At 41.4% G+C, this 13,556-nt stretch overlaps 1 protein-coding gene across 4 annotated transcripts in view; it reads right to left on the bottom strand.

The window, feature by feature from the left end:
* Nucleotides 1-9,870: 9,870 nt before the first annotated feature.
* The window catches only part of PDK3 (pyruvate dehydrogenase kinase 3), a 77,636-nt gene continuing 73,950 nt past the window's right edge, over nt 9,871-13,556 (bottom strand). For all 4 annotated transcript variants that reach the window (XM_081567928.1, XM_081567927.1, XM_081567925.1 and 1 more), the window contains one exon: nt 9,871-10,571. In XM_081567928.1, coding sequence (XP_081424054.1) covers nt 10,541-10,571 — 31 coding nt within the window. In that variant the 3' untranslated portion in view covers nt 9,871-10,540. The remainder of the gene's footprint in view (nt 10,572-13,556) is intronic.

The following is a 13,556-nucleotide window of genomic DNA, read 5'->3' on the forward strand; positions in this document are numbered from 1 at the left end:
TCCCTGCCACAGAGAATCCGAAGGACCTGTTTTTCCTTTGAGTGATGGTCAGAATTTTAAAAAGGCCTCTTGTCCATTCCCAGCACCTTGCCAAGCTGCTTGGTGCTGTTCACATACTGAGTTTCTGACACTGAAAGAGCAGAAGGTGGTGCTTACCGGGGGGAGTGATGAGACTTCAGACAAGAGCTCAGGAAAGGACCACACTGACGCTCAGGGAAACACAACTACCACTTTATTGTTCAATGACTGTGTACAGGACTGCCCACGTGCTCCAGGACTCATTTGGCTATGACACACACCACAGATGGCTCCCCGACTGGTGGGGGACATTATCTGAGCCGCATACTTCCCCAGTCATGTTTTTCCAACCATCACTAAAACAAAACCTCAAACCAAAGTCATTCTTCACTCGTGACAGTGTGTACCAGCCAGGCCACAGAATAGCACAGAACACAAGGGGCCAGGCTTCCCTCTACAAACCACGAGGCAGCTTGTGAACCCTGGAAACACACGTACATTTCACTGCAACCAAACTGACCGCTGCTCAAAGCCAAGCAGGTCAGATTTGGACTTAGGGGCACAATGGTAATTAACTTTCATTTTATATATACATTACTCTTCTCTTGTTAAATCAGCTCACGTTCCCAGTTTAGACATTGTTCATGAGTTAAGCAGTGATGATTTAAAAAAAAAATCAGCCAAGTGACTTTACATTTCAATGCAACATTAAATTTGTTCACAATAGTATATTCTACTTCACATTGACTTTTCTTTTTCGGTTCAAGCACTTCTTGAGTATTCACAACTTGTGTTCTAAATCTGGGAAATATTGACATTACAAGCACTCATGTACTTTCGTAAGGATGTGAACTTGGAGCAACGGACGGCATGATGAGTACATAAACCCGAAGCAGCAATCACTACCTCAGATGACTTCAACACCAAGGAACCCTGCAGAGATTGGGGTCAGCCAGGATGCTAATGTGGTAGGGTTCACTCTCTTAAAATGTGTGTCATGTTGTCCAGTACTGACTTGAGCACAGCCTAGGTGTTTCAGCAGTGGAGCATTTGATTCCAGTGCAGGGCAGTAAGAGGACAGAATAACAACAGTGAACGTGCAGAACAACAGGGAACGTAACAGAAACAAAGGAAGAGGCAACTGAACTGGATTCCTCCGACCCTGAATACAGTCAACCTGCATTTTTAAAGTGCTTAAACCTTTATACCTTCCAGGTAAACCTTGCCTTGGCTGTTTACTCAGAGCCAAGATACATTTAGTTTGGTCTAGTCTAAAAAAGAATCGTAAGCACACACACAACTTATTGGTCAAATTCACACGCCAGTACGAACAGGAATTTAAAAGAGCAAGACATCAAAGGACTTGACATACACTTTCCCCAAGAGTTACAAAGGCAGGTAGAGAAAAAGGAGCAGATACGGGATCGTGGCTAGCATCCTCTATTTTAGGTTTTATACTGGTTATGAGGGCCAGGAGGAACCCGTGTTGTGACGGCCATTGGCACACACCAGGCTGCAAAGCCTGCCACCCAGCTTGGTCCCTCGGCAGCGGCAGGTGATCCCCAGTGTTTTCAGATCCCTACAGGCTTCAGTTGTAATGACTCTAAAACATTTGTCCTAATTAAACATGGTGGACAGTGACCTCAGCAGTGTTTCAGGTAAAAGTGAAAGTGAAGTCGCTCAGTTGTGTCCAACTCTTTGGGACCTCACGGACTGTAGCCTACCAGGTTCCTCTGTTCATGGGATTTTCCAGTCAAGAACACTGCAGTGGGTTGCCATTTCCTTCTGTAGGAGATCTTCTTGACCCAGGGATTGAACCCGGGTCTCCTGCATTGTAGGCAGACACTTTACCATCTGAGCCACCAAGGAAGTCCTAGGTAAAGGAAGTTTTAGGTAAAGGCACAGGCCAATTCTTAATGTAAATATAATGCCTTTAAAAATACTGACTGAGGCTTCTCATGGATATAAAAGTTCAAATGGCAAAAGAAAATGGAATTTAGAAGAAAGCGGTGCCATGATGCATTCTAAGCAGCAGTGTAACATTTTATACCCATTCTGCCTGTTTTTGCCAACTCTTCATCACTGCTCTTGTACAAGCATGGCTAAACGGCAAATGTCTATGACTTCCGATCATGGCATGTATGAAGAGCCAAAACAGAACTGAATGTTAAGTCTTGTCATTTTCTCTCAAAAAGAATCTCAAGGTAAGACTATTTTAAAACATTAAGTAGTTCTGTTATTAATAAGCATTCCATTCTGAATGTGCCATTTTCAACCAATTTGGAAGGCAGAGATAAACTGAAGAGATATTAAGCCGGTCCTAAGTGCTAAGATTAGACATTTCTTTACTTGGCTAACTACAAGGTGAACATAGAGCTTAGAGTATATATAATCCTTGACATTTGTGCTGTTTTGGCCCATTTGCAAAAACTAGCAGGCCACTTGGAGGTTGTCAAAAGTTAGAATTATCTAACAGAATGTGCTTTTAAGTGAAATTTTGTTATCCCAAAAGGATTCAATTCCAGTGGGAAATAGAATCTTCACTGAAAAGTCAAGAAGCAAAATGATCAAACAAAATCAAAATGCAGGGTTCTTCTATGAAAATCTCAGAGAAGAGCGATAAGGAGGTCTTTATACTTACTACAGAAAGGACTTTTAGGTGTCCTTTTATTATGAAAAAGCACATAGAATCTGAGTGCTGATAAGGATGGAGTTCAAGTTTCTTGGGTAACCTTGTGTTCCTGAGATGACAACATGTTTCAAACTTTAGCTCTAGAAGTTTAGACAAGAATGATCAAATCTGAGCACACCAGGATAGACTTCCAGAGATATCCATGAGGAGACATGCAAGGGTAGTGCAAATGTAACTCTGAGTACAAAAAAAAAATACAACTTTTAAAATCAATTTGATCTCTCTCCCTTTAAAGCAATTGTTAAAATAAAAAGATTTATCATTATAATCTCAACTCTTATTTCGTCTTTTTTTTAAAAAATAAATTCATTTAGGGAGAGGCCAGGCACGGGTGGGATCCTTTCACGTACATTCTCTCTCCCAATACTTTTCTTAAAAGATGACTTCTTTAAAAGTACAGAAATAAAAATAAACTTCTTCCAACTGTAACAAACTTAGTGGAATCCCAAGATAGTTGGCATATTAAAGAATGCAGCTATAATTCTTCACTTTTGGAAACTATGACATGAAAAAGCTAAGCAGACTTAATGGAATCCTCAAATGATGAGAACTTTTAAAGAATGAAATCGCAATTTTGTACTTTTGAAAAATGTGATGTGAAAAACAAATCCAAAATACTTCTCTATGTAAATTAAAGCTTCAGCCATGGTATTCAAAATTAAAATGATTTACACAATCTACTATACTTATTTTTTGGTAATTAACCTTCCTGAGGCTGATTTTGTTCTTAGTGTTTGCTTAACTAAAGTGCCTAATAAAATTTCTACAGAATATATTACCCTCTTCATAGATGAATATTATTTTGAACTACAATCTGACAAAAATCTAACTACATTTAATTATGCTTGATTAATCCAAATGTCACTGAGAGATTTATAGAATAGAGAAATATTTTTCAGGTTAAGTTCATCCTCTTTTTCACTGCAAGCTTTCTGGATCCACTATTACCACAAACCTGCGACTCAGTTCTCTAACATTAAAAAAAAAAATCCCACCAAAAATAACTAGACCACGGGACTCCAGACATCAAACTCTACTGCTTATCCTTTTCAAGAGATGTGCAGACTCCATCAAAGACTTAAGTCACCACTTCAAATTGGGAAGCGAGCCACCCCTGCAGAGACAGCAGTGCTGGAGGGAAAAGAATACAGAGATGAGTCGTCGTCGTCAAACACTAATATGCATTTATTAAATGCTGCAGTCTTAATAATGAGAGATAAGAGCAGGCTTTCTTTTAATACAGGCACTTAACTGTATCCCACATTCGAAGGCTTTCAGTAGCAATGCCCTAAGGTGCTTTCATTTATATGCAAATGCATGCCTAGCTACCCTCCCTAGAAACCAGCCGGGCAGGTGTCAGAAGACCTCCTGAGTGTCCTCCTCAGCTCTGAGGGAGCAGAATCTCTACTGAGAGCACCCCACCTCCAAGTAGCTCCTTGCGTCCCAGCTCCATTGACCCATCACCGGCATCCTGGGCAATTCAAGCCCAGGTTTTAGAGATAGATGAAAAGGTATAAACAAAGGTTTCTCAAGGATTCCAGGACCTCGATATTGCTGTCCTTTTATTTTCTTCATTTGGGGGGCGGCGGGGCACACAGGTTGAACACCGCGGAGGGCAACTTGCAGACTTGAGAGGGAAGCCTCCTCGGCTAACCCTCTCCCCCGCCTCTCCCTCCGACTAGTTTGCCAGTGTTCCAGACAGTCTTTCCTCCTGACAAGCGGCATCATCCTCCAGAGGCTGGAAGTGGGAGGGTCTGGCTTCGGTCATGAGTTCTGAAGTTCTGCAAAAACCCATCTGGGGTGTGGCTTGGCCTGCATTTCCGTTGTGAGGAGACAGCAGCCCAACACCATCAGAGCAATGTGACAACTGAACCTGGCTCATGCGCCCACCATTCCCCGCTGGCCAGTGAGACAAGAAAACGCCAATGGGCTCAGCCTCGACCCAAGGCAGCAGAGCCAGGCCAGGAACACGGCCTCTCCAGATGCAGGAGACAGGATGTCAGGGCTCACTGATGCCTCTTCATTGAACAAACACAACCATACCATCCGTGAGGATGAAAACACTTGCGGGGTTTTGTGCCCTCCCCGCCTCAGCTGTCCCGTCCCGCCTTTTTCTCTCAACTATACTAGAAACTCTCCTTGGTGAGGGTCTCGTCTGACTCGCCCACCTGAATGTGGGCTTGAGAGGCCGGGACTCAGCCTGCTGTGATCACGGTGTGGGCCCAGCACTGGGCATTTCAAGTGCGTGAGAGACACTAGCTATTTAAAGGGAGGAATGAACACGACTGTTCCTTTCCATGAATCCTCTTTCCACCCCCTTCACTTCCTTCGTCCCTCACATGTGGACACACGATCCACGCTGTGCTTCACACCAAGAGGGAACCAGAGCTGAGACCCTGAACTGAGGGGAAGGCGGTGGCCAGGGCAGAGTCAGGCACACTGAGCAAGACTGTCAGCCCTGCTTGTGGATCGTGTGCTTGGCTGAAGGGAGGAAAGTGTGCCTAGTGGGATACATGGTCCACTGAGAGAAGGAGGCTTCAATTCTACAAACAGGCCAAATAAAACACTCAACCTGTGATCACCCTGTAAATGCACTTTCGAAACATCAATTTGTGTGACAGTAGGCCCCAGGCCTACGAACCATCTCAGTGTACACTTGTGAATATCAGCAACCATCCTGATGAGGACTTAATGCCTTTCTATTTCTTAATGAACCACATTTTGAGATGGGTTGCTAAAAAGACAAGACAACCTGTGCCACAGTAAAAGCTCTCATAAGAACACCACTCTCAGGCAGGCAGTTCGACTAGCAACCTGTTAGTAAAAAAAAAACCCAAAAACAGTTTAAACTTCTCTTGATAACAACTGATTATCTGCTAGTTTGAAATATTCTATCATATTTAATGAACAAATAAATCTGTCAATGGCTAGTCACTTTTGAAGTTCATTAAAACGTCACCTGCCCTCTTGTTTTCAAGCCAGAAGGTACTGATCTCTCTAACTGATGGACCAGGAACTCAAGGTAAAAGCTATCTTTTTACAAAGAATAAACAAACATCCGGTATTGATGAAGTTATTAATGATGTCTTCCTGCTAGGGGCATGGCTTCCATCTGCTGACTAACATATAGCTTATGGTTGGGAAGGACATTATGGTCAAAGTCAATGTTTAAGCACCTGGACTGCTGGGAAGATGGCAGAGTTAAGTCCATGTTTATATACGTGCTCCTGCCCTTCAACACACACATCCAAAAGCTGAAAAGGAAGCTGTCTATGGGGAAACTAATAAAAGCCACCACGCCATACCAAGGACTCCAGGGAAGCGTCTGACAACCAAGCTAGGGACTCATCAGAGAAGGCTTCTTCAATCTGTCAAGCAGGCCCCAGTTGCTGGGCAGTTGCTGGGAGGGTTTCAAGGGTCTTGACCAATTATCTCTGACCTTGGAGAAACAAAGCCTGGTGGTGGTCAGGACAAGCCGAGGGCACGTTTCCCCAAGCAAACCTAGGAGGGGAGGCTGACATCTCACGTGCCCCATCTGTGTGAAGAGGAGACCAAGAATAACTCGGGAGCTAAACACACAACACTGACTACACGTAATCCAGCAGAGCAGAGGGGCGAACCCTCTGAACTCCTGAGGGGGCGACCTCTAGAAGAAATAGGGAAACTCGACGGGATCCCTCTCCCCAGTTGGGACCCAATGAGCCCAAGGGCAGAGTCCATGAAGGCACTCCAGGAGGCTTTGCTTCCCCCCTCCTTCCCCTGCGTCCAGAGAGCAGAATGGAAAACAAAGACCGCCTCTGCCCCCACACCCCATCAGCATCCAGCCTGCCAGTTTCAGGGCTCAGGTGATCAAACGCGTTTCACTTGAAAAAGGAGAAGTTCAAGGAAGACTTATTCACACGCTTCTTGGCAGACAGAATTGGTCCCATGAAAAGACCAAAATAATAAGCAGAAAAAGCCATTGCGATACTTGTGCAACAATAAAAGAGCAAAACAACACAGAAGAAAAGGAATGAAAGAAGCAAAAGATAGATACACACACTCTGGAAAAAAGAATGATCTCAGAAACCACGAAAACGGTAGACCACATAGGTCAGCTTTCCAAGAAATGAAATAAGGGGTCAAAGAGGACAACACAATGAGAGAAAAACCTGGCAGAGCTAAGCAAAAGACACAGAGAAAAAAGATAAAACTGTAGCCAAAGTGAAAGCCACACAGAGGCCAAATCGAGGCCTAGAATCAACATCACAGGAAATGGAGTCAGTGAAATGGGAGGTTAAGATTGGAGAAAAAAAACATCACACAGCAGGAAGAAAGACAAGGAGACCAAAAGGATCAAAGGAAAGATAAACGTGAAGGACAGAGAACAGAGAGCCAATATAGGGGCAAACTGCTGAACAAAGAGATCCAACAAACGGGTAAGAAGTGAAGGAAGGCACAAATGTCAATGTCTGATGCTCATCGCATACCAGAAAAAGCGAACAGATAACTGTTGGCTCCAAGGTACACTCGACTGAAGTTACTGCATGTCAAGGACAAACATGAAATCACACGTACTAGGGCCAACGAGCAGATCATCTACAAAAAAGGAAGAAAAATCTGTCTGGATTCAGCTCTCTCTGAACCACCAGACACTAGAAGACAATAGAGTGATGTCTCTAAAGAACCGAGGGAAAAATAGACGTGATCCAAGAATCTGATAGCCAGCCAAGTTACTGTTCATAAAAGACGCCAATAAAAAGGCATCTGAAATGATGCGAGAACACTCAACGGAAGCTGTAATCCTGTTCACCGAAAGATAAAAGCAACGACTCTCGAATGTGGAGTCTTTGTACGAGAGGGCTGGCAGTGAGCACTGACTTCATTCAAACACAGAATTAAGCCTAAATAACTCCAGTAATTACCTACAGTTTAGACACTTTCAAGTTGCCTGTCTTTCTAGGTAAAAGCTGCCAAATCCATTTGAAGATCTCTAACTGCAAAATGACAACGCACAAAAGAGAACCTCTCCCAAATGAAATTCTCTGATACTAAAGAAAATTTTTGGTTTCTGTCTTACCCTTGAGGGTTAATATACTCAGGAAATTTCTCAAAAGAGATCATGCTAATTACCTGGGGCAGTGATGAGAGCACAGGCCGAGGGCCAAGAAGACCCAGCTGCTAGCTTTGGTTCTTCCCTGCCACTGTGACGAACCACTGAACTGCTTTGGAACTTGTATGAAAAACTGAGATAATACCTGCATGGTTCAGCGCATGGCAGCAAAAGGATCAAATGGGATGCTGTACGTGAAAGTTCTTTGGAATCTGTAAGCAAGGGTATAAAACTATGTCACCTGATTGGATGGAAAGAACCTACTATATTAAGGAGTCAAAATCAGTCTTTCAGAGACAAAGAAAGGATCAGATAGCTCCCATGAATCCATCCCTAAGTCCATCCTTTCATGTCTCTTCATTTTCAAGTCAACTTTTAACACTTTTATAAAACGGAAATTCTATACTTTCACAGCTCCTGACCAGAATTATTTTTAATTTGAAAACAGAGATAGTTTAAGAACTAAGAAAGATGCTGCCCATCATCCGAGGTCAATGTCTGTCCACTTCCATTCACTGATTCAGCTAATATTCATTAAGCACCTGCTATGTGCCAGGCCCTGCTTCAAAAAGTAGATGCTTGAAATTGAGGAAATGACAGGGAAATGCAGGGGAATTGGGAGAACTAAACAAATTTAGCTGAAAAACGGTTAATGTCTATGTATATTACAACATGTAGAAACGTGACCAGATACCCAGAGACAAAGCACAGCAAACAGAAAGGAGAAATGAATACTTGGGGTGGCTGAACTGTGTGAATGCAAGATGTTCCTGAAACTCTTCTTATGGTTGCTTTGGAAGCAAAGTTAACTTCTTAATTCAGAAAACAAAGACACAATTAAAATTAAAAAAAAAGAAAACAAAGACAGGAGAGGCAAGACAGTCCTGGAGTCAGACAGTTAAGCCAGAATGTACATCAGCAGTTAAGCCAGAACGTACATCAGCAAAGGACTATCAGTGAAGTCATTAAAACACTGAAAGACATCTTCACTTTCAAAAAAGACCTGAAAAGAGAGGAATGTGATCCCCTCCAGTCTATCACACATAGAAGTGTAAAGGGCTGTGGCTGGAAAGGGAGGCCAAGAAATAGGCTGAGAGACGAGCCGACATTTATAGGAAAGCTGGGGACTTTAAACTCGAAGGCAATTTTTTTTACATCTTTATATCACATGGAAATAATCACATGGAACAGCCCCATTCCCAAGACACTGACTTGACCTTCAAAAAACAGGCCTCCATGCAGACCATCTCATTACTTGTATCTTGGAAGTAACGTTGGTCTTTTTCTTACCTGACTAGATTATGAGTTCCTTGATGAGAGCCTTCTAAGGATGGAAGAGATTAGGTCTTCCAAAAGACAAAGGAATCACTATGAGCTCAGGTAATGTAATGAAAGAGCATTAGCTTCGGTGGAAAAACAGAAACAGAGTAGTTCTCCACGCGAGTGCAGTGGGTCAGAACACGGTTCCATCCAGGGGACAAGCCCACTGAGATGGCAGCAGCGAAAAGAGGGTTAGTACTGTCATATGTCTAGAGGAGGAGGAGGAATACTTTACCAGTGACAGCTTTTAAATCGGTGGACTCAACACTTCAACACTGGATGGGAGAAACATTTACATGGATGTTAAAAGAGGGCAGAAGTCAAAGTAGATGATAAATATGTGAAAAATATTAGTGAAGAGAAACATACCCTGCAGAGCTGTTTAAGTTGTGGATTTTAAATCCACACTCTCAGATAGCTTGTGTTTCTAAGGGTAAACATGACACAATTCTAAAGCTGGCTAAACGTCATAAAAATATAAACAATGACGATCTGGGGCATGTTCCAAATAAACTAGAAAGAACTTTTCCCTTCGATGGCCTATTTTACACATAGTAGAGTGCATCACACAGGGACTTAGAAAACTGCAAAGGAATATGATGTGACAAAAGGACTGTATTCAGTGGTAAAATTGTTACATGAGCATAAAAACTCCACTTCCCATTCTTTACAAACTTGATAATGACTTGAAGGTAGTTTTTCACTTAAGATCTTTGAAACCAAGCAGCTAAGTGAAAAATTCCAAGACAACTTTTGGAACACTTTAATCAACAGAATGGAAGTGTACAAATGAATTTCAAAATGAAATCAACGCACCCAAGAGGGAGATCTAACATGAGTACCTACAGCTCACAATGAGAATCCGGTCAGATGGAAGAAGGCCAGAGTCCAAAGCAGAGAGTGAAGAGGGATGCGTCAGAGAGAGGAAGGGCTCTGGGACCGAAATATCAAGACGTGCTCATCTGATGTCTTCAAATTACAGACTCCCCAAGGCCTTAGTTGGTGGTTTGGGACAAACATGGTATTTGGTCACAAAGAGCAGCAGTAGAGATCGGCTGTATCTGGAATGGGGAGGAAGGTGAAACATCTGGGGAGCCTGTAGACAGTCTATGATAAAGAAGACAGAGGTATGAGGGCACGGGCACTAATAAGGCTCTGTGTCCCCTTACGACAGGCGCCAACCAAACCACAGCAATGTACTATGAAAAATGACTCAAGTTACTACTTTAGTGGAAGATATGAAGTAGCTACAGGAAACTTCTGTGGAAAAGGTCCAGCTTATATGGAGAAAAATACACATTCAAGCACTGGATTATCTATAGCGCCACATTCAGAGTTGGTGGAAGAAAGGAGCTCTTTCCAGGTGACTTGCAGAAGGCCATCTTTTCTTCACGGAGAGGACTGAAGCATTCAGTTCTTTACAAAGTTCTGTTAGTCTTCATCTTGTCCCTACAAAGAAAATAATGGGGACAGCCCCAGTGAGTTTATGAGGACAACCTTCTATATTGTAACTGAGATGTACTCAGAGCACTTAGTTACAGTGACAATTCAAAAACCCGCGTCTTATCTCAGAATTATTCTCTATAGTTACTACAGAAAAAGAATTAGCATTTAATGACATATATACACTAAAGCAGTTTTCCTCTCAGTGAAAAACCTGCTTAGAAATGAGGAACCACCACCAATGGGCATGGGGTTTCTTTGGAGGATGGTGAATATGGTCTAAAATCAGACAGTGGTGAGGAGCACACCACCCTGGGAATTTACTAAAAACCACTGAGTTGTATGCTTTCAAAGGGTGACTTTTATGGTATGTGAATTATATCTCAAAGTTGTAATTCAAAATCTGCTTAGAAAATAAATTTTCTTAGCATTTCTCGTTCACCTAATGAATTTACTATAACTACTAAATACTTTCCCAAGGTTGCCACCAATTATCCTATTTCTGTTAAGTGAACAATTTTCAGCGTCAGGGTAGCCATTTTAGAATCTTAAAAACTGCTTTCTGCTAACATTTGTTTGCCTAATAAGATATAAGAAATGAAGACTCAGGGACTTCCTTGGTGGCCCAGTAGTTAAGACTCTGTGCTCTCAATGCAGGGGGCATGGGTTTGATCAGGGAACTAAGATGTTGCATGCTGCCCAGCATGATCAATAAATAAATAAATAAAATTTCCACTAAGTAATAATGTATCATCCTTTATAAAAAAGAAATTAAGACTCATACTTAATTACAGTATACAACCTGCTAAACTATTTAAATAGGCTTTAAAACAATATTCAACTAAAGTCATCTTTTTACAATCCAAATGGACCTTAATGTTCATAAAGACCATTTCTGTGCTACCCAAATAATTCCCCCTACCAGAGCCATCACTGGAATTAACTGCTCATACTGATGCCCAATATACTACCTGACTTATACGAACTGAAAATGGAATCAAGGGAAATTGAGCCAGGTGTTTCAAGCTGATTTAGCTTAGCCTTGGCCAGGGATGGTGTGTATATGTGTGTACACACGCCTGTGTGCACACTCACACTCATGTGCACAAACCAAACTCCTCTAAATTTCATCATTTGAGGTGAGTGACCATTGCAGCAAAACTGCACAGAGGCCCATCACAATACTTCCAGAGAAAAAAAAATAGCAATATAAATAACCTTTTACATCATTCATCAGAAAAGACCAATGCTACTATAATGGTACAAAGTCACAAAGCTATATAAACTGTTTGCCTACAAATAGCTGTCTGTTGCACTATGTTAGGAACCAAGGTTTTCAGGGTAAGAGGAAATATATACAATTAAAATAGATTAGGGAGAAATATTACAATGTTAAAAGAGAATTAAAAATCAACATGAACTTATATATCTTAAATCATGTTTTATAGGTCTGTCCAGAAAAGAAGACTAGAAAAGATGTCATGTACACCTCCACCTCCCAGATTAGGGTCTGTAATACCCATTAAAAGTAAATAGGAGTCTTAGTATGAGATGAACTTAGGACATCCTCTTGGGCCAGAAAGCAAGGAAGCTTTCAAAGACCAACAGGATTTCACCAATGGAACATAAAGGATCTGGCTCGAAATAGCTTCCAATGGCCAAAGGCGTGCCAATCTTAGTATCAAAAAGATGGCCACTACATGCAGTGACAGGGTGAACCTCACAGAGAAGAGAGCCCAGACACAAAAAGAGCACGCACTGTATGTTCCATTTATTTTAAATTCAAGAAGAGAAAAGAGTCAGATACAGTGATAGGTGATAGAGTTGGAGTAATGGTTACATGGTGGGGAGGGAAAAAGGAGAAGAGTGTGACTTAGCAAGTGGTCTTTTCGGGTCCTGGAGATACAGATGTAAAAATTCATCGTGTTACAAACTTTATATCTGTACAGTTTTTATACAAATGTTAAACACTGACCAAAATATACCAACAAAGCAATAAAAATCTACAACATCCATAATACTACTTAAAAAAAAGAAAGCCTGAAACTCACCTGTCACCATTTAAGGTGGTTTCTAACTCAATGTTGTCCTGGAATATTTGTCATTTAAAAGAAAGATGTAAATGCCTATCCTAACTTGCCAGGAGGAACTGTACTTCAGAAGGTACCTAAATGACCTTAGTTGATGAGAAAAAACTTGGTAGGAGGATGTCAGCTAATTGTCAAATGAATGACACTAACAAAAAACTCATCATTTTATAAACATTAACAAAATTACTGATTCAGGCCAAGTTTTTCAACTGGTCTTAAAAACCCCTAAGTGATGGTTGTATGGTGCCAAAGTAACACTACGCAGATCACTTTCTGATTGAGAAGGGAAAATTAACCACATGGTGGAGGGACCAGACAGTCATCATCTGAATTATGGGCAGCCTTAACATTACTAACACTGGATCAACCCAACTTCATGGGTCTCAGAGTGTAATTCTGCATCCATATTTATGAAATATCCTAGCAAAAAAAATGCTCCACTGAGCCTTCCAGATGAACTTCCAGTTTACGAGAGAGCCAGGGTTTCAAAGAAAAAAAATCAAACAAATCAAGGTGGGACAGTTTTGCAGGACAACTGGTATGGTCTTTCAATAACAAAAAAACTGTTCTACGTTAAAATCTAGAGATCTGCTCAGATGTGTTATGTGGTCCTGGAATCGATTTGTCTTTGGGACAAATCAGGGGAACTTTCATGATGAAAATATAATGACACGGAAAGATGGAGATGGTTAAATGAAAAAACTAGGCTGCACGACAGTATGAAAAGTATGATCTCATTTGGGGGAAAATACATATACATATATACAAACAGCAAAACACCTGGAAGGACACAGATAAAGCTCTAAGAATGGTAATCTCTGGGTTATGGGAATACAATAGTTTCTCTTCTTTTTGCTTATTTTTATTTTTTTAACAGTGTACATATACTGCTTTTCAATTA

Source organism: Giraffa tippelskirchi, chromosome X (genome assembly GCF_054371585.1).
Source record: "Giraffa tippelskirchi isolate mGirTip1 chromosome X, T2T-mGirTip1v1.2.pri, whole genome shotgun sequence".
Lineage (NCBI taxonomy): Eukaryota > Metazoa > Chordata > Mammalia > Artiodactyla > Giraffidae > Giraffa > Giraffa tippelskirchi.